At 46.1% G+C, this 25,247-nt stretch overlaps 1 protein-coding gene across 4 annotated transcripts in view; it reads right to left on the bottom strand.

Moving 5' to 3' along the window:
• The window catches only part of efl1 (elongation factor like GTPase 1), a 71,812-nt gene that overhangs the window by 16,894 nt on the left and 29,671 nt on the right, over nt 1-25,247 (bottom strand). For all 4 annotated transcript variants that reach the window (XM_056607525.1, XM_056607527.1, XM_056607524.1 and 1 more), the window contains 2 exons: nt 8,023-8,154; nt 6,731-6,878 (listed from right to left, as the gene is read on the bottom strand). In XM_056607525.1, coding sequence (XP_056463500.1) covers nt 6,731-6,878; nt 8,023-8,154 — 280 coding nt within the window. The remainder of the gene's footprint in view (nt 1-6,730; nt 6,879-8,022; nt 8,155-25,247) is intronic.

Here is a 25,247-nt window from a genome sequence, read left to right on the forward strand (position 1 = left end):
GTTCACACTAATGTGTAAAACAACAAAAGTAAGATATAAAATGTAGCCAAAAGGAAGTATGCCAGAATTAACTGCAATCAAAAAATAACAAAAGTTGCGGGCAAGAGAGGATAGCAATCTCGCAAGCAGGATAAATAATTAAGAAGATGACGGCTTTGGCAGTTGGAAATATAATACTTATACATTTTTTCTGGTCTAGTGATACGAAAATAAGATGTTGATTTCAAAAGTGTAGAGCATATAATGTAGTATCATGCTCGGCCAGTTAACTACTAATGCTTTAGTTAAAATAATTTATGAACTTGGGGAATCAATTTAGATTCCCCTATTCAAAACAAGCACAAGGGCAAGCTGTGAATAACAAGGGAAACTAATTCCCCAGTGTGTGACTGCCACAGGCACCACAATGCAACCGCCGTCTCTAAGTCAATAGCCACATCAGGCCAGGCTGTGCAGACCGTTGAAACAAAGGCGGTCAGCTTGTCTGTGTCCAACGACTATCCCAAAGTTAAACATACACCCAAAGGTAGATTGCTAGTACACAAATTAAACCAGCTTTACGACGGGGGTGGACAGTTGAGGGATCTATCTTGTACGGCGGTTAGGAGGAGCGACACAGTGGAAAGCCTCGTGCAGTGGCTCTCATCCAAGTGGCACAGAGTAGGTCGTCTGGGGACAACACATGCTCAGGCCCCAGAGCACGCTGCTACGGGCTGGAGCTACTTCAGCAACCCCCATTTCACACGTAGGCTACTTAGTGCGTCTGTAAACAGGAGTGGCTTCCAGTGGCACGCAGTCTCGCCCAGAGTCCGGGACGCAACATTAGCCCGCCACAATAGCCCCACAACAACAACAGTCGACCGTTTCAAATGAAAATGTTCAAATAAAAAATGCTGACCTAGACAAAACCACCAGATTTAATTGCCCACATTCAAACCCAAAAGCTTGCTTTAGTTTATTTTTCTTGGACAATATGCAAATATAATAACCGGTAGCGTCAAAGAGAGGAGATGCATTTTACAGCATCGTTAGCATATTGCTCACTTCCATCTGCAGTCCCAGGGGAGGTCAGCATATCATTACAAGTTTGTTTATTATTTTAACATATAATAAAACCAGTTAACAAATGGACAGCAGCATCATTCCGGAAACACTATGGAATGTGCAGACCAACCACAGTGTATCGAGCCCGGATCAGCAATGCAACATTCATTATTTAGTTTGGTTTGAATAGAGCAGTGTCACAGACACTCGAGTGCAACCAACCACAGACTAGAGGGGGGAGGCTGAGGCTGGAGTGGGGAGGAGCCTGCTGAGAAGGGGGAGGGGTTGGCGCGTGCGCCAATTACAGAGTAATTAGCGGGGCATCTCTTTGTCGAGCTGCTGGACTGAACTGCGGCATTAAGAGTCCTGCGAGAACGCTCCTCCGTTGACCCGGGGGGTCATGAGGTCACGAGGGTGTCATTAAAACCTGTGTGCGTGCACGTGTATGCGTGTGTGCCTGCATGCAGGCGTGCGCACGTGTGTGAGTGTGTGCGTGTGTCGCGGCCTGTAGCAGCCGGGGGTGGGGGACGGAACTGGGACAACATCTTGATTCTGTCAAACAGGCTCCTGTCAACTGAAGGCAAAATATACAGACACAAGCACAGGCCCGAGCAGAAGCACAAACATGGGATGTTTGGACGCGTAATCCATTTAAGAGCCCTAAGCATCAGGATGCACAACACAGAGTAGAGCTAATCCTGCTTCTCCTCAGTCACCTCAACCGTGTACCGTGTTCCTCCCTCCCTCCCTCCCTCCCTCCCTTCCTCCCCCATCTGGTGAGTTGTTTATGGCGTCAGGAAACAGGTCACCGCAAGTTTCTAGGAAATCGCTAGAACTCGCCGTCAGGAAAAAGAGAAGCCCTAGCCATGATGACCTCGAGAATATAGGCCTGTGCTTGGAGCGCAGACCAGGGTAGCACACGCAGACAGACGACTGTGACCTGTGGACCCAGTTGAAATGAGTTTTACACGATGTAGAGATGATAAGAATGGCATTGAAGAAATCTCATCATCGAAAACGCAGTAACGTTTGGTTCCCAGGGCAAGAGTTCACTCCTTCTCCCTTGCTGTCCTGACTTTGTGAAATAGAGCCTTTTTTATTCCCAGAACCTTCCCCTGCCCTCACTTGGCCTGCTGGTGTGATCATCGCTGCCCCCTCGTATAAAACGGCAGCTGTTACACACTACTGAAAGAGCACGTGTGCAGCGTGCACTCACACACACAAACACACTCCCGACCACTCACACACACTGAGCGGTGCTTTGAATGCCCGACACGACATGACTTGGCAGTTGACCCACTTCTGAGGACAGAGTAAGCCTGAATGGTTGAGGCATGAGGGAGATAGAGATAGAGGGCGAGAGGCAGAAAAAGGGAGAGAACGAGAGAGAGAGAGAGAGAGAGAGAGAGAGAGAGAACGAGAAAGAGAGACAGAGAGAGAGATTCAAGGCGAGGGGGAGGAGGGTAGTCCTAATCGTCATCAATCATCATGGTTATGTTTAATCATACATATATTATTCTGTTTCAACGTTCTTGCTGACAAAATAAATATTGTCTGTGTAATGATAGCTTTCATAACAGTCAAATAAATAACCACAGCGTGCCACAACCGCTGCCTTGGAGGATCCCGGGGGTGTTATGGGGTCGTGTTACGGGTGGGACAGGAGAGGGATGGAGGAAGGGAAAGCCAGGGCGAGAGAGGATCCCCGGGCGGCGCGGTCAGCGCTGGGACGTCATCGTCCCGTGTCGTGTGAGAAGCTCCGCGGGGCTGACCCCGTTCAGGGAGTGCCAAGCGTGTGGCCGCCCTCCACCGCCGCCGTCAGCATGGCCACCAAACGAGCCCCGCAAAGTGAAGTCACAACGGGGTCAGCTGGGTATCAGCTGGGTATCAGCACAATCAACATGACCGGCCAATCAGCCAGTCAGCTGGCCTGACAGCTCTTGCCCTGTCCCGTTGCACTTTGTGCCCCTCTCTCTCTCTCTCTCTCTCTCTCTCTCTCTCTCTCTCTCTCTCCTCTCTCTCTCTCTCTCTCTCTCTCTCTCTCTCTTCTCTCTCTCTCTCTCTCTCTCTCTCTCTCTCTCTCTCTCTCTCTCTCTCTCTCTCTCTCTCTCTCTCTCTCTCTCTCTCTCTCTCTCTCTCTCTCTCTCTCTCTCTCTCTCTCTCTCCAAGCTGTCTGGCCTAGCTCTATACATAGCCGGATCAGCATTAGAAATGGCCTCCTTTTTTGCTTCATTTCTACTGCCAGCTGTGGTCCTTGGAGTACCAACTCTTAAAACAATTTGCAATGTTGACGTGTTGATACAGGCAGTGGAATCACCCACAGACCTGGTCATGTTTAAAATTAACCAAATTAATGTTTTAATTCAATCCACTATTGTCCTAGACCGAAGGGGTTTTAATGCCATTCCGAAGACCATTATATTGTATATTGTGGTGCATCTGATTTAACACTGTACCGGTGTGGGGTGATTTATGTGTGTCTATGTATGCTAGTCTGTGTCAGTCATCATATTAAGCACCAAAACCATATTAAGTCACCATCTCATTAAATATACACACATTTGTAGTACTTGGAATAGGAGAGTGTATTTATGAATGAATGCAGTGATGAGACTGTCCTCCCATTTCAAATCGACAATCTGAAATTATAGGTTTCATTAATATTACCTTTCCATCACTTGATCTATCAACTGTTTTCACAGCCCTCCATAGTAGATTTGGTTAATTTCTAGTTTGTTCCAATAACCAAAGCTGCACCGTAGGTTTTAAATGTCCTTGGTTTGGTTCCATTTTGAATCTTGAGCGTTATCAAACTAACAATGGTATCGCAGTGTGGGTGAGGGTCTGCGGTGACATTTGCTTATTGTTTGAACATCAAAAACCTCAGCGAGAAAACTGTCTCTGATTGCCTGAAGCCTGGTGCCTGGTGACGTCCCTTCGGGCTACGGAGACCACAATGAGGGGACATTAGCCGTGTCTGGTATTCACGCTTGAGATTAATCTCTACTTGATCAACGACGATTCTTTTCAGAATCGGGTAATATTCGTCTAACCGGGCCTTAAAAACCCCGGCTAAAAATACACTTCATATCACACTCTGCAGAATTTGCCTAGGAGGTCTTAATTTGCCTGCTAGTGGATAACCACTCGACTCACCAGAAACAGTCCATCATTCCTGACCTGCGCACGTACTCAGGCACCCGGCACGTACCGCTGTACCTCGTTCCAAAAGCAATTACATTTTTGTTGCTGCCCGCCCCCCCCCCCTCCCCCACTCCCCATGATAACCAACTCATATCAAAGCGTTCACATTGCTTCCTGAATTAAATCTATTTCGGATTGTTCACTGCCTTAAGCAGTGTTTTTAAAATCTGTGAAACCTCTTACATTAGCTTCAGGGTGTATTCACGTTCATCGTCTGTACAATACACTCACTATGTTTGTCTGTATAACATAATAGTACAGACATAAAGATAGACAGACAGACAGGTGTAGGCGGGAGGACAGCGCAGAAACACCTGCGCACACAGACATGCCCACTCACGCACACACTCACACACACGTACTATATCTGCGTGTCAATTGCTGCAGCCGAACTACTCTGACAATCATGAGCACTGATTGACTTTATGACCCCCGCTGGGGCGAGATGAAAGAGTGCTACAGCTCAGGCGTCTAAAGAAACGGTATTTATGAATAGGTTTCAATAACGCCCATGAGTTGATGCATAATAACTGCAACTGACAACACGCTGGCCAGCACATGTTGAACGTGAGTGTTTGCATGGGAGGGAGGTGGGGGGTATAAGATTTTAGTGAGAAGATAATTTCACTCGAGCCTAGGATTTAAGGGGCTTGAGCGCTTGTGAAAGGATTTTCGCCGCAGCGCTGGCTGCGGCGAATTGAACGCCGTTGCTGAATCCCTCTTGGCGTAAAATGTATCGAGATCAATCTGTCATGAGGGTTACACACCAGCTCCGTGAACAGCAACAGCCTTTGGTTGGATGGGTTAAAGGGACAGACAGACCCACCCCAACACACACCCCAACACACACACACACACACACACACACACACACACACACACACACACACACACACACACACACACACACACACACACACCCCAACACACACACACACACACACACACACACACACACACACACACACACACACACACACACACACACACACACACACACACACACACACACACACACACACACACAGACAGACACCATTCTAACAAATTCAGACATATGGAGATGGCACTGGCGCTAGGCCTGAAGGGAGGGAGGATTCATCCATGGGGGATCTCAACCCACACACCTTCTCACGTTCTACTGCATGTGCTAGACACGCGTGTGTGTGTGTTACACGTCAACCTAGCGATCCTCCCACTGCCCGTGACAGTCTCCAGTGTTTTATTTTCTGAGTGGACCATGTTATACCCGCCAACCCGGCACACAAAGATGCTCTTCAATGAGAGAATGTGTCATTAACCGGGGATGTCTGAGTGAGTGCTGAGCTGAAGTCCGAATGTGGAGGCAAAAAAAAGGAGAAAGACAAGAAAAATCAAAAAGAGCCCATTTACACAACCATTTATCTCTGCCTTGAGTAGCGCGCCTCTGTGCCTGTCTCCGTGCGCCTCTGATATCAAAAGATTTTTCTACTTGCACGCATGGCCCTATCATCCCCGCTTCCTGCCCACATGTTTGCCAGCCTGTCTGTCTGCAGATGACACCTGTGGCAGGCAGACAGTGAGAGGTACAAGTCGATATGTAATCACAGCCAGATAATAATAGTCCGGAGATTGGAAAAGGCATGGCAAATAAAAACCCATTTCTCTCTCTCTCTCTTGGCATATTAATAAGAGCCAAAGCTGTTTCTCAAAAAAATGAATGCAATAGGTAGTCTAGGGGTGGAGGCGTCTCACACGATACAAGTCGACATAGACATCGACGGAAAAGGGCAGAGGAAAGGAAAGATTGCTTACGACATACATATATGCCGTGTATGTGTTTCCAAAGAGAGTTACAAATCCTAATGTCTCCACAAGTCTACCTGTAAGGTAGTCTGGGATCTTGACAAACCTCACAAGCTCATATCTCATTTGTTCTGCACATATGGTCTGAACCCCTTCCCATACAAAAAAATTCTGCCTGGTATGAAATAGACTGACCAATCACACGCGTTTATCTGACATGAGGCAGGATAATTACGATGACAGTGTAAGGGAGCTTACATCGATGGCCTATGTTCCCGAGGGAACTTAAGGGCCTAACAAACTGTAAGGGAGCGCTCTAGAGGCATTTTCAACAACAATCAGTATTAAACAAACTGGACGGCCTATTTTCACTAAAAGAAGAACAGACGACTGGACTGTTGTTGTTTTTTGCCGCTGTGTCACCTGTTCCGTTGCTATGATTGGTTGTAGGCCTATCCAAATGCGTCCAGAGGCATTTTTCTATGTGCCCGGTGGTGACGCCCTTTGGAAATCGAAAATGAACGGAGAGGTTCCCGACTGATTTCCGTTTGCAATTCGCCTGGCGTGCCAGGCTAGCCCGTCGGCAAGCCTGAGCAAGATTCCTCCTAGCTCCATACCTGCTGTTCCCTTATTGACCTGTATCTGAATAAAAAATAAATAAAGCTATATCCCACAACCCAAACACAGCAGGGCTGACCTCTGTCGGAGGTCGTCCAGGCATCGCTGCAGGTGGACCTCGCCCGCCGTGACCAGGACATGCTCTCCGGTCTCCTGGATCAGGACCTCGGCACAAGGGTCGGCCTGGTTCAGCAGGCGCATGCCCCGCACCAGCTTGGGCATCTCGCCTGGGGAGGACATGACAGTGGTTGCATTTTTAGTAAATCGATAAATGCACTGCTGCTTTGTGTTTGGAGTATACCAGCTGTCCTCGTCAAACTCTCTCTCCTTCCCAGTATAACTTAAGACGAGTGATATGATTACGCATAATTAATCCCTGAAGGGAAATCCAGGGATTAATAAAGCAAAAAGAGCGGTGGAAATTATACGATAGAAGCAATAGAAGTATACAAAGAAGAAGAATATACAAACTTCTGAGCCAACGTGAATACACCTGAGGTTATGACCTTATATAGACAAACAAAATAATGAACTAGGGTTCTATACTACTTGTATGCGTCTTTTGACCCTTACCATGGCCACACCCTCAATGAACATCTACTCAACAGTTGTCTAATCTGACATTCTGGACAAGCACCTAGACAGTGTTTGTCTAAAGGGGTCAGACTGGAACCTTATTTCCGCATTGCCTGACAGCTATTATTGATGTTTGACGGAGGGAAACCATGAGTCAAACAGTTAGACCCCTGGAGTTAACTGCGCGGAAAGGTCAATACGCACAACAAAGACATCGGCAGTCGTGCCAAGAGCATAAAAACACACAAATGGTCTTCGGAATGACAAGGAGGAAAAGAAAAAAAAAAGAAGAAAAATACATTTATTCTATTCAGTTCAGTGGACAAATATTGCAAAGCAAGACAAAAATGTCTGTAAAATGATGATCAATGTCTGCAGTCTTTAATGCTAATGTACTCAAAGCCTAAAGATGTTTTCCTAATGGCGAATTGCTTACTACCCTAAGCTCATTGTGCCAACACCACACCAGAGTGCCAGGGGATTGTGGTGGTGCATATGTGGCTAGCGCACTGGCCACTGGAATAGGCCTGGTGAGAGAATATTAGAGAGAAAGAGAGAAAGAAGGAGAAAGACGAAAAGCGCGCTGCCCCAGACGACCCTGGTTAGAGGAGCGTTTGTGCTCCTTCAAAGCTTAAATCTTTCAATACGCATTGACTGGGTAGAGACTTATCTGCTGATAGCTGAAAAGCATATAGACCACTTAAGGACTAAACTATGCATGCGTCTGTGTGCGTGTCTGTGTGTCTGCGTGTGTGTACGTGTGCGTGTGCAAGAAGGGTACTCCAGGGCACTTACTTGGGTGTTTGGGTTCGATGGCCACTCGTACGATGGGTGTGGCCTCAAAGTTGAGTGGTATGAAGGGGGGGCAGGCAGGTGAGGTGGAGATGGTGGCCGACTTCAGCACAAAGTCTTCCAGACCCCCGATACCTGAGAGAGAGAGAGAGAGAGAGAGAGAGAGAGAGAGAGAGAGAGAGAGAGAGAGAGAGAGAGAGAGAGAGAGAGAGAGAGAGAGAGAGAGAGAGAGAGAGAGAGAGAGAGAGAGCAAAGAGCAGAGAAGGAGACAGAGAGTCATGGAGAGCAATTATACGTTGAGTATTTTGTTTTGCATTCAAAACCTGGCTAGGTTATTTCAATGAAATAGTGCAGTGGACCAGGAATGAAGAGGGGTCGCTCTGTTGCATATAATGCATAAACAATGTGTCGGCAGGGAAAGATGCATGGGGAAATGTACAGAGAGTATACATGATTGCAGAGGTAGTTCTTCGATGGAAGGTAATCGGAAGGTCCCTCTTAGAATATTCGAGGGTCACTCCCAGATACAAAAAATATCCATTGACACAAATGATGGAGACACAAAGGTCATGAAAATATAACAATGAAATGGAAACAATAAATTAAAGAGCTGATACATTTGTTCATGTTAGTGTACGGACATGGCTTAAAATGTGTAATTGATCCTCCACACAACCCTATACACCCTCTTCTGACATGGGTTCGACTGGACCCTTCCATTGTAGTAGTGGGTTACATGGTGCTCATGCGATAACCACGGAGGAGGATCTCTACAGAAATCCACAACGTTATCAACACGAGTAATTTAAGTCGTACCCGTCATAAAAGAATATCACTGCAACGTGGATTCTTTTGAAGACAATATCGCCGCAAGCAGCGGCAGCGCGGTCGTTCTCTCCGAGATGGATAATAGCAAAAGAGTGGGCTGCAATGGCGCTGGTTCACAAAAACCTAACATTGCCGACCCTTACGTGGTTAGAGCGACGAAGAAGCTGTGGTACAGTTAAAGCCAGAGTGGTACGTTGTGGGCCGGATCTCCAACAATTTTTTAACCCGAGCCATCCAAGTGTGTTCATGGCACCGTGCCTTCTAAGAGATGTGCTTCTACAACAGCACTTCCTCTCTGGGTCCATGATCTCTTCCTCTCTTTCTGTGCTCCTCGTACACTTGGCTGCCGCTGGCGGAATAATGTGTTCGACATTTAATCTGGACCGGGATTTCATTGCAGATGATTCCACTCAAAACGGTCACTGCCTCGGTTGCGTTTTATTTTGGCACTACAAATTGACATTTTACCTCACGTTATTGTCATTATACATGGAATAATACTTTCTCAAGATATGAAAAGTTAATGCAGGGAGGAATTGGATCCTCACATTAAAAGGGTAATGCCAAAACAATAAAAACATTAGGGTCTATCGTGAGGTTTCACTCGATGGGCTGAAAAGCTGTAAGAAAGCTACTTTTTGTTAGGGCTCCACTTATTTACAATGCAATTAAATACTCTATTGGACCGTTCTATATATTTGTTCTCTATGAAGAGGGAAGGGGATCGTTAATGTTTATTGCAATTGATACCATTTGAGATCGATACATTTCCATTATTTGGTGGAAAGGCGAGACGACAAACAACACAAATTGAACAGGTATTTAGTTTAATGTTCACATGTGAGTCTTTGATTGTTGTTGTTTTCGCACTAAAGTGTTGTTTAATGCTTATTAATTCTGAAGGAGCCATTTACAGTGTTGTACAAGTTATTTTAACCATTGTAAATGTAGTAGGTATACTTATTTCTTCACTGTCCCACGATAGTCACATCAAATTTAAAATTGATTTGAGTTTTTGAGGAAATATTGGAGAAATATTAGTAATGGCATCCAATCCAAAGCTATACGAGGCTGCAAACCGTTAATGAAGGAACAACACATTTTGGGGCTAAACGATTCGCAGTGTTGAGGTGCTTAAGCTTTTAACATGCATTCCTCCCCTTTCTATAAAATAACTTGGGGCATAAATGGCATTTCAATTCCTTTTTTATCATTGGCTTTACTGAAATCTAGCCAGGCCTTTGACCGCTTTGCACTTTCAGCCATCGTATCAAGCAAGGACGACCACATGAGAAATTAAGCCAACAAGGGAGTGATCCAATTCAAGTCCTCTCTTGTTTAGTTCAACAGCGAATGGCAGGCCATGCACTTGAATCATTAACTTTATTAGCACACAATTGATGTTTGTGCGTCAATAATTTGATTTAATTTACATGACTTGTCTCTCAAGATATAACGTCAGGTTATAGGACCCGCTAGACTCAATAACTATCGATAAGATCAAACCATATTGATTTTCGGGATTTAAGAAATCTTGAATCCATATAAAACCGGGTCCATCTATGTCAAGCAACACATGACTTTGTATACAAATCTATTACATCTGTTCCAGAATTACAAAACATACATTTTTACTGAGGATATGTCACTGCTCAAGCAGTGGGCCAAACAAGGATGAGCTAGGCAGTGGAAATAAAGTAAAACATTTTTTTTGTTCGGTTCCGGTTTCCGACCCTGTCAATTTATGTGCGACCCAAATTTTATGAGCTGCTGTAAAAAAGAAAAGAAAAAGGTCCTACCTATCATTCTCTGCCGCTGAAAAGAATAAATAAAAAAATAAATAAATTCCCTTCCTACCCATGACCTCAACTGACAACCAACAGGAACCCACATTTTTTTGTAGGCCCTAGGGACCCTTCCTATGCACCCGTGATGATGAAGGGGATGTGCAGGGGTAAGGGGATGATGGGTAATGGAGTTTGGGTTGAGCTATTCTCACAAATCAGGCTGGACTGGAGAGGAACCTGGGATCCAGTCCCAGGTTCCCCTCCAGTTCAGTCTGATTTCTGCGCAGTCTCCCCCCAGAAGTTCCACCACAGCATTGTTGGACTGCTGAATCCCAGATTAGGATTAAGTAGTCTCCTTTTGTTAGGACATCTCTCTCCCCAACACTGTACAGCGGGTGAATTGAAAGAACCAGATCCCTCTTTTTATGAATGAAGAGGATAATATGGGATAATAGGACAGAACTCAGAGGGGGGAGACCAGAGGAGGAGGACAGGGAGGGAGGGGGGGAGGAGGGTGGGAGGAAGGCAGCATGAATGGAGAATAAAACATTAATATCTAAAGGCATAGTTGGCATCTTGGGCTCAGAAGGGGATTTCATAAAATCTTTCCATAAAATCATAATTTTATCATCGTGTCTTTTGGAGGAAGCCAGGAAAACTAATAATTACCATTGCTGTATTATAATAGGCGAATAATTCGTCAATAACTAAAATAAGCACGTTTTGCCAGTAATCTATTCAGCAGTTCGGTATTCAGTCATTTAGGTGACACTGTAACTCAAAGTGAATGCAGACACAAGTCGTTTAAAAGCAGGTAGGGGTTAGAAAGGGATGTCAGAAACATGTCATTAAAGAGCAATAGAGAGATAGGGATGAGACATTTTGCCTGTTGGCTAGGAGTCCAACACACTTTCAGCCACTACACACTAGCCTGCAGTCTGGCAATAATAATCTGGACTGGGACTTGCAGGGACAACGGCAGCTCACAGGTCTATCAGGAATAATTAAATAACTGTCGCAATGAAGAGAAGGGAAGTGCTCGAGTGTAACAGCAGTTATGTTGCTGTGTGTGTGTATGTTGTGTGTGTTCATGATGTGTGTGTGTGTGTGTGTGCGCGTGTGAGTGTGTGTGTGCGTGTGCGTGTGCGTGTGTGTGTGAGTGTGAGTGTGTGTGTGCATGATGTGTGTGTGTGTGTTTGTATCCATGGTGTCTGTGTGCATGGTGTGTGTGTGTGTGCGTGCATGCATATGTGCGCCATCGTCTGTGTGTGTGTTCTTGCATTGCCTATTCAAGATCCACATACACACAGACACATGGACAGAGCTGGTGAACACAGTCTCGAGGACAAAGGGAAGAAAAGAAAGTCCCCATCCCACTGACACACACCCTCCTCCTCATCACCCACATCTACACTGTCTCACTCTTGACAGGTCTGTTTTTCCCCGAGCCAACTGGATATTATATATATGAGATGTTACGCATCATATCTCTGTCTTTCGCCTTATTATGTACTGCCTCCTCTCATTCATCCACACGGTTGAGTATCCAAGTCGGGCTCTGATTAATGTTAACACAGCTGGGCTGAATTACAGCAGGGCACAAGTCCAGAGCCTAGAGTCCAACGCGCGCACACACACACACACACACACACACACACACACACACACACACACACACACACACACACACACACACACACACACACACACACACACACACACACACACACACACACACACACACACACAATCAAAAATAAAAGGTTACCTGTTCTCTCCTACTCTTTCTTCCTTTTCTACAACATTCCCTACTGCACTCCCTCTACCTATACCTATCCATCTCCATCTCATTTTCCATCTCCCCGCTCCCCGTTCTTCCTGTCTCTCTCACCCCCCCCCCCCCCTCCCATCTAGCTGCAACTAGGGGGAATCCCCCTCCTTAAGGGGCCCTTTGAGAGACATGGCTTCCCAAGGGACCCCGGGTCCCAGAACAAACCAGGACTTCAGCAACGGCGGTTGAGATGACAGATGTCCGCTGATATTGGAAACTCGACTAGCCGGTTATTGACAATTATCTTCAAACGGCAGTTCAACCATAATGTTGCCATTAGAGCGGGGCGGCAAATTTGGAGAGGGCCACTGTTTCCATCCTGCGCTCATGCTGGCACGTACAAAAGTGTAGAGAACACACACACACACACACACACACACACACACACACACACACACACACACACACACACACACACACACACACACACACACACACACACACACACACACACACACACACACACACACAGCTGAGTGGCTGGCAGAGCGGAGGGGATCCAGGACATTTGCGGGCTGGCTCCTATGAAACCCGACCCTGTAATTACTCCTAGGTGACTCGATCCCAGAAGGCCTTCCAAGCCAACAAAGAACAATAAAACTCAAAGGAAAAATCAAGGGAAAATGAACCCAGTGAGACCCTGGCCAGCCAAGCAACTGCCACTGCTGACACGCAACGGGGGCCTTATGCTGGAGGGGCCGGGAGGGTATAGGGGGCTTTATGCCAGAGGGGACGGCGGGGGGGGTATACGGGCCCTATAGCGCTGGGGAGCAATACTCTCAACACTTAACGGCATTACGTCCTTTCAGTGGATTACATAACACTGCAGACTCCGTGTGGCATGCGTGCGATACAGACACACACAGGCACACATATGCATGCACATACACACACACAGAAAAATAAACCCATTGCCCCTCAAGCTATAAAAACATAAGTAGTGCAGGCGATATTAGCTCCCAAAGTGACCGCTAACTAACCAGCATTACTGCATAACTTCTCATAACCTTAGCCCAGTGTTGCGTAGAAATACTTCAATACTATAAGGCAGAATGATACGTTTTCAGTTTCATTTGAGTGGGCCATGGTTTAACCCTGAACCTGAACAGAACCATATGATTATTGACAACATACACACAAACACACACACACACACACACACACACACACACACACACACACACACACACACACACACACACACACACACACACACACACACACACACACACACACACACACACACACAGATGATTGAACTCGGGTTGCGTAGCAAGGCTCAGGATGACTCAAGCCTGGAGACATTTCCTCCGACCACAAGCAGTTTGCTGCTGGTCTGGTTGAAGAAAGACATGTTGTTAACCCCATCCTACCTCTCTGCTCAGCTGCAGGGAGGGAGGGATAGCGCTGGACCCAGTCGAGCTCTCCTTTTCTATTTTGAACCGCTACAAATGCGGTTTGAGGTAGACAGGTTCATACATGACAGAAACCACAAACAGTGGTCCACTGTGGGCCCCATGCAATGTGCACCACAGCAATAGATCAAGAGATTGTTGGTTGAAAAGGGGGGGGGGGGGAAGGGAAAAAACTAACCACACAACCTATAAAGAAAGTAAACAGCAAGTGACATCTTCCATTGACAGCCTATGGGTTAACCTCCAACCGGGGCCGGGCCCGACAGAGCTACTGCTGGGGTCAGAGTGCAGGCTCAGGTGTTCAGGAACCTCTTGCCATGGAAAGAGAGGGGATGATTTATAAACCGGCAAGCGATGGGGAAACCAAGAGGTGAAGAGGTGGAAATGCTCGTACTCATGTTGTGTTCGCGCAGGATCCCAGCCACCATAAGAAACCGTTTAGACATGGGATGGAAATAGCCAGTTGCAGTTGACACAAACTGGAAAAGACGCTTTGTTGCTCAGCCATTATTATGATGAAGGGGTGCAATGGGTAAAGTTATTTTTGTCCAAATCTATACTTTTCTGCCAAACCATATTTTTCTGGTATATTTAAGAAAAATGTGGTTATGAAAGGTAGAATTTGATTCATAATTTTTTTCAAACCAAGAAATAGCATGAGAGAGGCTGGAGTACACAGTGTTTTAGTTGGTTTCCAACATCCATGGCGTGAATTAATCCCAAAAAAGAAAAATGGCAACCAGCAGAACCAACTGTCATAGTTTAAAAAAATGAAAGGAGACAGACTTGTTGACCTCCTAATGTTGGCCTTAGTCGTGTGAGTGCTTAGTAACTGATGGATGCACTGCAAAAGGCATTACACTCCATTTCCGTCATGTCTGACATTGCCTCTGCTGTAACCAATTCCCTCTGGGGGAGGGGGATGTAATTTCCCCTAACCAATCAGTAGACACCAACGTATCCGCCTAATCTCACGTCATTCTAAATCGACACTGATGCGTAACCATACCAACACACTGGTTTTGCAGGGGTTTTAAAAGTGGAAAACAAACTAGGATGTCTGCCGATTTTAATCTATTTACAACAGTCTTGATCGCGTATATATTCAATAGCAGTAACCATTGTGCTTATTACTACTCCTAGGTTCTTGGGCAAAGTTTGACCACGCTTGACAACAGCTTGTCAGCGGTGTTATTCCCGCCTGTGGTGCTTATTGGCCAATCGTTACTCCCCCCGTGGCGCTCAGTGGATAATCGCCATTTCACCCGAGAAACAGCTGTTTCATGTCAGCACACAGACCATAATAATCTCGGTGGAGTTGGCAGATTTAAAGGTCCGGACCCAGGCAAACATCGCAAGGTTAGAATGATGACATTCTGAAGGTTTCAATTTCTTTGACATATAGTTTGGTCTAATGCTGATGAGAAGATGAGAGCAAAGGAGAACTGCATCATGGGAAGACTCAAGCCCTCTCCTTTACACATATAGAGGCACAGGATGGCACTTCTACTACAGGGGCCAGGCTAATTCAGATTCAAAGTCAAGCTAGCCATGTCAATCTCAGCCTCTCACAAAAGACACTGTCGTTTAATGTGATGTTTATTCCTGCACAGAGTTGTGAGAGCGGAGCAAAGGAAGCGGAATCTACGCCTGATGCAATGATGCCAGCCAGGAAGTGGACCTGTCGTTCAGGATGTCACCGAGCCAAACATATGGTGTGAGTAAGGCCCTACGTTTCTGTCATCTCCCAAAAGAAATAAACTACAAAAAAAGAAAAAAAGGTAAAGATGACAATAAATCATTTTGCCATATGAACAGGGGAAAGTTGGGCATATTGAAAAGTAATAAAATAAATTTGATGTGGGGCTGGAAGCTGTTAGATGGACCGTGCAGATCGTGTTGTATTAAGCACACGGACAGATCGTCGGAAATCTCCCCCCCCCCCCCCCCCCCCCCAACCCCCCTTTTTCACTCTATATGGAATTTCCCCCTGCCCTGGAAAGTCCCGGTTCAGCTTCAGAGGGCTCTGCATCCGTGTGTGTGTGTGTGTGTGTGTGTGTGTGTGTGTGTGTGTGTGTGTGTGTGTGTGTGTGTGTGTGTGTGTGTGTGTGTGTGTGTGTGTGTGAGTGCATGTGAGTAACCTAGTTGTGAACATCTTGTGGATGCATTGCCAGTAGAGAGAGAGAGTCCTACCGCTGGCCAAGTAACACACACTGATTATTATATTACTGCTTTTTCCCCCTTCGGTTATGGGTGTTTGCGTGAGCACGCATGCGTGTGTCCATCTGCGTGCGTGTGCGTGTGTATGATGTTGGAGAGAGAAGAGGAGAGGAGGAGGGTTTGGCCAGCTCTCTAAAGCAGAAGAGGTTAAGCACTTAAAGAACAAGAAACATCGACGCACCAAGACATAAAGACAGCTGGTTGGACAAAGGAGACAGGGTATATGTGTCCAGTCTAAAGTGATTGGGTGAACACAAGAGCTGAAATGGGACAGAATTTGTCCCTCAGACAGTAAGATCCCAAGAGGCTAAATGCAGTAAATAAAAAAAATCTTGTAATGTGAGGAAGAGAGGCACAAATAAATAAATATCGGAAATTGAAAACATGCAAATGTTCAATTTTCATTAGTAAAAACCAAAGAAATCAAATCAAAAAGGAAACCACGGGAATGGTTGGATGGTATTGAAGTCTAGTTGTATATTAAACTTGAATAGTGTCAACTATTGAAACTCCAAACACACTAAATGGTTACAGTCAAATCAGGACCAAAGTGAAGAGAACATTTTGGCAGAAATAAAGATCAAATTGGCTATCACATAAAAATAGGTGAAGTAGTGTGTGAGAGTATGTGTGTGTGTGAGCATGTGTTTTATCTCCTCTCGCAGCTCGTTTCCATAGGCCCCCTGTGACTCCATGGCAGAATCACTAGCTGTCTCGACGACTTCTGATGACTCAACACAGACACACTGAGGGGTGTGTGTGTGTGTGTATGTGTGCGTATTTGTGTGTGGGTGTTCAAAGGTGGGTGGGATAAAACCCACCGGCGAATATGATGCAAGTCGGGGCAAAGACCTAAATTGTCCTTCCCTTTCTTTATATACGATGGCGGTGTGTGTGTGTGTGTGTGTGTGTGTGTGTGTGCGTGTGTGTGCGTGTGTGCCAAGGCTTGAGGTGCTGACTCCTAATGGGCCCCAGACCGCACAGGTGAAACCGTCTGAAATCAGCCCGTAGCCGGAGGCGGCCCGTATGGAGTGAGCCGGGCTGAATCACCGCCTGCCTCCCTCAGGGCAACCTCTGGGATCACACGGTAAACAAGGCCGGCGCGGCCGTCATCTTGAACAGAAACGGCTCACAGGAGCCGGAGGAGAAGGGTGATAAGAGGCCAGCATGCACACACACACAAATTCACATCTAAAACATAAATTGCATGTCAGATGAGATGGTCTACCTGTGGTGGGCATTTTCACTGAGGATGGAGAGCTTGAAGGGAGGAGTGTGTCTTGCTTTGTGTGTGTGTGTGTGTGTGTGTGTGTGTGTGTGTGTGTGTGTGTGTGTGTGTGTGTGTGTGTGTGTGTGTGTGTTGCTGTGTGTGAGTGTGTTGCTGTGTGTGCGTGAGTTTGTTGCAGTGTGTGTTGCGTGTGTGTGTAAATATTCCTCAGGTAGCCTAGCGTCTTATTTGAAAAGCAGGAAATGAAAAATCAGGGTAGAGGACAAGATAGGGTGAAAGTGAGTGATTGAGTAAAAAAATATTAAATTGAGTGAGCAAGCACGCAACGATTATGTGACTGAGTAAGTACGAAGTGAGAATCTTGACCTGATCTTCCCAGCTTGTTCTGAGGCAACCGTAAGCTTTCAATTAAGCTCTTTGTAGGATTTCAAAGCCCACTACCCATCACACACACTTGCATTACCTCCACCACAACACATCTCACTGCCTGGGCTACATTTTTGAGCGTGTTTAACAACACCCTTGTCCATAACACAGTAATTCAAAATATAATCTCCATGGTCCCCAATACACCTGCCCAGCATGTTTTCACGGGGGATGGAGTGCTTGGCTCAACGACAATAGTTGATCACAAAAAACAACGATTTGCATCAAGTCAGGTCACTGTTTAATAGTGGCCTGGTGGGCACTTGCCCATGAAAGTAGCAATTTTCCTTTTTGTGTGCTGTGCGTACAGGATTTGTTTTGGAGGTATGTGTGCAACATTATGGAAATGTGATATTGGCTTTGAGTTGCATTTTCTTTACAACTGTATTCGCAAGGCGTAGGTGAGACTCAGTACTGCTGCGGCTATAACAAAGACAAATGAAAACAAATACGCGGTTGAAAAATGGGAGTCGATTGCCAGAGGATATGCTTCTTGTGCACCATTCATGAACGTACACAATTGGAGACCGTTTAGCCCTGCCGTAGGTGATTGCTTATTCTAAAACAAGCAAACATGCAAGTGTGTGTAAAAACATCTCCCTCTCTCTCTCTCTCCCTCCCTCCCTCCCTTCACCATCTCCCTCTCCCTCTCTCTCTCAGTAGTGAGGGATGGAGTGTTTTGGCTGGCTCCTTTGGCAGTTACTCCACCGGCGGGTGGACCTTGAGAGTGTGAGAGCCCCTAATGAAAGTTTAATCAAAATCAAACCAAGCCAGACCTGCACTCAGGCGAATATTTAGGCCAGCCACACTGGGGGTGGCGGGGAGACGGGTGTCTGGCTTTCGTCGCCGTCTCTCTTCACCTCCGTCGTCTCTCCCCCGAGCGCGAGGTGTGGTGGGCGTCCACCAGGTTTAGTATTTTATTCTGTTCCATACATAATTTAACCACATTTAGCCCCCCTCGCAATTCACATTATCTAGCAGATAGCAGCACCCAACAATGTCTCTCATTATGTGATAGATGTAATAAATAAATGAATACATGTAAATGATGGGTACAATGCAGATCAATGTAACTGATTTACACTCTCTATATCCACTGTGGCTTAAGGATCACCTGCGGATGAAAGTTTTCTGTCTGTGTTTTATTGTTTAAATCAAACCAAAAGGTGTATTTTATTTTCATTTTATAAATTACAAACCCTTGAACACTTTGAACTTCGTTCTTCACCCCATTTCACAAACAATACGTATCAAACACTGCGGGATACAATACAAAACAACTTTGATGAATATGGCTTTTGTTCAAGGATTCACACAAAAATTAGTCTCGAGTCAGTTATGGCAGTGGAGTAAAGACACAACAACATACCAAACAGCTTTACACCCTCACCAAGACCACTCAAGCAAGAAAGCACCAATGGTGGCAGCATTTGCGACAGCCACTGCCATCCCACAAACAACCATAACACACCTCGCTCCACACAGTGATCACCCTGGGTATGAGTACACAGCAGTGCTGTATCTAGCCACTTTTCTGTCTGTTCCTCTGTTAAGCTGGCACTCACAGAGGGCTCTGTGTGCCAAATTGCTTCATTCACCTCTTTGCTTTTGGCCAAGAGATTTCTGCAGGACAGTGGGACTTGTTGCCAGCACTCACACAAACGCACGCGTACATACTTGCACACACACACACACAATACTATTGTTGAATCGTACTGTGAATTTTAAGTATGTATGTATCATGAGGGATTTTGATGATTAGATATTAACATATTGGGTTGGTGTGGATTTTGTCACTAGCTATTACTCATGATTTCTTACAATAACAAACCTAACCAACCTATATATTGATATGATCAAATGGAGATGCGTACCTTTGTTCAGAATATAGAGAGAAACCCACAGACACTATTGAATATACAATTTTACATTGTGTAACCAATTGACGCCCCTGGCCAGATGACAATGCTACTATTGTTACTACCTAGCGAGTAAGAATTGAAAGTTCAAGCTCACAACCATCTGCCATGCCTTACTCTCTATTTTCATGCACTATAAGAGAGATGTGCGTTCACACTCATAAAACATCTCAATGGGATGTGTGTAAAAGTTGTAAAAGTTGTAAAACGGCTCACTGCTATTGATATCAGAAAAAAAGAACGGGCTAAATAAAAGTTATTGGGTATCAGGATTCATTGTGCCGGCACTGGTGAGATTTATTTGGGTTTTGTACTTAAACACACACCGTTTTGTGCGCGTATACCTGTGCCGTTTTGAAGGGTCCCCTCAAGTTATTTGTGCTATTTGTCAAAACACACTTAGGCCTCAAGCATGTTCAGCAAAGCTCTGCTCGCGTCAAGCAACACAAGATGCCCATTTATTGGGGAAGATGTTTTTGATGTGCACGGTTTAAAGCCATCACCTGTGTCTGTAAATCCCGAATCCCACCATCCTCGATGCTCTTTGTTGTTTGTTTGCATCGTCTGAGGGAGATTTGCTCTGCTGATGTTGGTGTCTAACGTCAAACACATTTTCTTTGTCGGTTCAACTGAAGCCATGTGTTTGACTAAGGCGTAAGAAAATATAGACTGCTCCGTCAACATGCAAGCACCCCGGACTGTTGAACCCGGGCTCAGTCCGCCCGGAGGACAGTGTGCATAAATCCTATGTGCAATTAGTGACAAAGAAAGCTGTGTTATCAATTACAGCAGGATAGCGATGCAGCAACAACGACAGTACGTTTCTACAAGCAAGTTACAGCCGATTACTAACCCTCTACTAACCCGTCCAGCAACCACTACAATATGCCATCGAATGATTGGTGAGAGAACAGCAAGAAGCGCAATCATAGATAAACCAGATGTCAACTTCGACCCCTGTGCCGCTTGCAGCCAAGGTAAACCGTTGAGTAGATCACCCTCGACGATGGATAGTTGAGTGACTTGGTTGTTTGTCTCACAAACGAAAGGTCCAGGGTCTGTCGAAGTCTACCTGTAGGCATTACTTGAGAAAAATGCATAACCATTCCCTGCTCCTTAATGTAAAAAATGTGGAGTTCAGTGTGTTGCTTTGGATGAAAAGAATAAATTACTACAGCGTAGCCGGGATTGTGATTGTTACTTACAGAACTAAAATAAGAACCGTGGGCAGGACAACCATGAGGGGGTCTGCACTGACTGTAGCCAGATGTCCCGCTGATGGCTCTTGTTTAAGTCTGCCTGGTAACATCTGGGGGTCAATGCCCAAGCTGCCCACCCCTCTCCTAGAAACCTGTTGAACTGATCCACCCAATTTGGTCTTGGGCCCGGACTATAAAAGCTACCACTGTTCAGTGTTGGTTCTAAACTTAATACCAGTTTGGATTGATTGACATCAATAACAATTCAGTATTTTTTGAGATCACCATAGGATACAGGAATCCTGTTTGTCTAATATCTTAAGTTACTGGAAACTTCCTGGATGAAATGGACATGGATTTACTGTGGCTTTGAAGCAAGCACTGTATCAAATATACGCAAAACGTTCAAAGTGTTAAAATCTTTTTTGCCAATGTGGATCTGCAGGAACCACTGAACTCCAACCACTAAATGTGACCCGAGTAACGACGGGGCACAGAATCTCAGTGTCCCGTTTCATTAGGGCCCATTAGACATGGGTAAAGTTGCTCCCAGGTCCATTTCGTTCTTTGCGGTTTCGGGGGTTTGTGTTTAAAGCGAGTGAGGACCCCTGAAGGCCCTTGGTGTGTTTGTGGTTGTAATGGCCATGGAGCTAGTGGGAGTCAGGTTGTGGTGTTAGTAGCCGTGCTATAGGGCAGGGTATAGGGTGGGGATAGTGGACGGGGGGGGGGGGGGGACGGGGGGGTCGACTCGGAGTGGGGGAGCATGTCTGGCCGCTGTCGGAGGGGTTTCCTGTTTTTCCGTGCAAACCATCGGTTAGGGTCACGACTCTGCACTCTCTTAAGTGCTGTGCGATTTCCACCGAAGCCGAAACATCAGGACGCTGTTGACTCCTTCCAACCCAGAGGAGGGGGAAGGAGGAGGGGGTGGCAGGAATGGGACCCAGGGCTATTTTAAGACTTGAGCACCAGGAAGGCTGCCACAAAGAGACCTTTGACTTCAACCGTTTTTTAACAGCCAGACCATGTATTTCTCCTCAGCCGCTCTGGGAGGGAGGGAGGGAGGGAGGGAGGGAAAGAGAGAGAGAGAGAGAGAGAGAGAGAGAGAGAGAGAGAGAGAGAGAGAGAGAGAGAGAGAGAGAGAGAGAGAGAGAGAGAGAGAGAGAGAGAGAGAGAGAGAGAGAGAGAGAGAGAGAGAGAGAGAGAGAGAGAGAGAGAGAGAGAGAGAGAGAGAGATGAGGCAGACAGGGCGCTCCCCAAGGACAAGGCTGTTATGAGTTTGATTGTGTCAGTGAGTGAGCGCGTCCGTCTGCGTCTCTGCTCGTCTCTCGGTACGTCGCCGTGCACGTTTCGGCGTGCACGTTTCGGCGTGCCCCGACTACAGTCGTAGACCATTTGTTTTGAGTTAGGAGAGGTCTTTGTCTGACATGTGGGGACGCGAGAGATAGGAATCGCTGTGCTCAGCGATTCTCCCTTTGGCTAATGGCATTTGCATCTGCACACCATGTGCTTTTCTCTGCGGGCCGAAAGCGCTCTCGCGTCATTCTCTCTCCCACAGCGCTTCCCACACTAATCACAAACCCCTGTATCGTCCCCTTCCCCACTTTGTCTCCCTCCCTGCGTGCAGTGCAGTGAATGAAAGCATGTCTCAACCCAGCCAGGTGAAACCAGGTGAGCTGCATCTATCACGTTTATCCTTGCTGCCGAGGCCAGCAAGTCCTGCGATCCAGGACAGCCCTTTGATGGATATCATCCTCCCATTTCCACAGGCACATCACATGCATCTTATTGTATTGTTCCCTCCTGGCTTGATTTTCCATTGTACGGTTTACAGCAACATGTATGTTGTTATACATTTCATGATCCCCGATATTGATTTAAACCTGTGATCAACAAGGCTGCAGGGCGTCTGTAAAACAAAGCTCAGTGGCTGGGTCTGTTCCCTCGCTTCCTCCTTTGTTCCCTCTTGACTCATTTATCTGTCTGGAGCAAAGAGGAGAGAGGTAGTGGAGGTTTTGGAAGGTAAGAGGGGGGAGGTTCCCCTCTAGCGCCCTCTGTTGGAGCACAGGGGGAAGACGGCACTACAATGCACATGGCATGGCTCAGCGGCTGAGACAAAGAAACAGCTGTCTGCCAAGCTGATGTTCAGTAGCAACGGTGGAAAGAGATTGGAACAGGGGGAGATAGGCGATGGGGAGATAAATAGGGGGGGGGGGGGGGGGGGTGGGAGCAGAGGTTATTGGCTAGGATCCTCCCATACATCAGTTAGTAGTATAAAAGCATTATATGTGGATGATCCTACTTGCTCATTCGTATGCCTAGTGTACTGACATGCGTACCGATTCTATTCCGCATATGCAGTTTAAAGTCGTTAATACTCTGTGTATTTCCGTTCAGACCATTTGCACATGGGCTGTATGCCTGCCTGAGATACTGTAGCTTCCATTTTGTAGAGGTGAAACAAAGGCAGACAGTAGCAGCAGAATAATACGTGGGCTGAGATACAATCATTAGCATTGTGGCATACAGTGAGCACTTAGAAACAATTATTCTTTCCTTGACTCGGCTACAGAATACCAAGATGATTAGTAAACTGGTCTACTGGACTATTGAGCAAGCCTTAGGATGAAGAAAAGACTGCATTTCAGCATGACGATCTTACAGTCTTATGTGTCCCAATACTGGGACTTCTATCAACACACATTGTGGACTATAAATACATCGGCTTCTTGGACTCTGGAGCTTGTCCGTGGTTACCTGATGTGCTGGGCTGGTTTTTTTGTTTGCCTGCAGCTGCATCCCACACACAAACACCTCACGGGCGGCTCTCTGCTGGGTGTCTATCTAGGGCATGGGCTGGCCGGCTCCCCCACTCATCGCTCTTGGCTGACCCACCTATGTGCGGTCTGGATGATTTCTACTTGCTGTAAACTTTTTCCGAAGAAGAAAAACACAAAATGTCAAGATGCTGTGTCCGTTTTCACGGGGTAGACTCGATAATGAGACTTCGAGAGTGTGTTTGTGAGCGGGCAAACTGAATGAACCAAATGGGTTCGAGAAACAGTCGCTACATGAACTTTGGTAAGGAGATTCTAACTTATCCTTCTCTACTCACACTCAAGACTACTGCCTTATCAATGCAAGTTAACTCACAGCGGGTTTAGTCAAAACCAAAAGTCTATGATGTCCGATGAAGAACTGGTAGAAACAGAAAACAGGATCACACAGGATATGAGAGAGAGATGGAGCAACAGACCAGAGAAAAAGCAGAATGAAGACAGAGGAATGCGGCGGAGAAGGGAGTATAAGCATGAAAGAGAGGGAGCAGGAGCAGAGAGGAAGGGAAGCTATGGAGCAGGGGGGGAGTGTGGATTTGAAGTGCACTGGTCAATATATCTCTGATGGGAGTGAAGGAGACTGATGAGATGAAGTGAGCTGTGAGACTTGGTGGGGGGGGGGGGGGGGGGGGGGGCTGTAAAACTGGGTCAAGGACGGTAAAGGAAGAGAGAGAGCGCATGAGTCTGAACTCGGTACGCAGTCAGGCAAGCACGCATCCATCCCTCCTCCTCCTCCCCGCCATTAACATGAACCAACCCACTGAAGAGACACACTTGTATACGTGCAAATGACGTAAGCTTACTTTTACTTATGTACTTGTTTTTGCATTGCAATGTGCTTTCTTTTGTTAGTTTGGATTGACTTTTGTCAACATTAACAGTCAGGAAATTCACATGTGGATGTCTGTCTGTCTGTCGGTCAGTCTGTCTGTGTCTGTGTGTATGTATACACACACAACTCCCCTTGTAACAGCAATGCTCCAAAAATGTGTACATTTACATGAAGTCCCACTACAATTCCCAGACAAAGGCTTATCTCTGTTATCTCTGACAAGGAGGAAATGCGGCGTTGGGTTAACCAGACCACAGTGGAAGAAGACCCACTAAATATCCCAGTTAAGGCCCCCCCGCCCCGGTTACAGGAGCCCACTGCCACCCCAGAGAAACAAACGTGATGAGCTACTTACTCCCTTGTTTGGGTGAAGTACTTCATGCTCCCTATTCTGTTCCATCTTGTGTATTCAGATGGGTTGGAGTACGGCCATTCTGGTCATATCAAGAAGGACGGTACAAAAGGGATTTCAAATGATAGACTAAACCAAATAATCAGATCTTAGTTACCACAGACATAAACCCTAAAACTACATGATACCCAAAAACAGCTGCAGCCGAGAAGACCCCAAATCTCTACACTGCATTCCCAAATTGAGTACTGTATACGATATACATCTAGAGAATATTAATGATATTAATGATATATATATACATATATATATCTAATTATTTTCAGTAGGTTCTGCTACAGGAAATCTGGCACAATG

This window comes from Gadus chalcogrammus, chromosome 14 (assembly GCF_026213295.1).
Source record: "Gadus chalcogrammus isolate NIFS_2021 chromosome 14, NIFS_Gcha_1.0, whole genome shotgun sequence".
In the NCBI taxonomy this organism is placed as follows: domain Eukaryota; kingdom Metazoa; phylum Chordata; class Actinopteri; order Gadiformes; family Gadidae; genus Gadus; species Gadus chalcogrammus.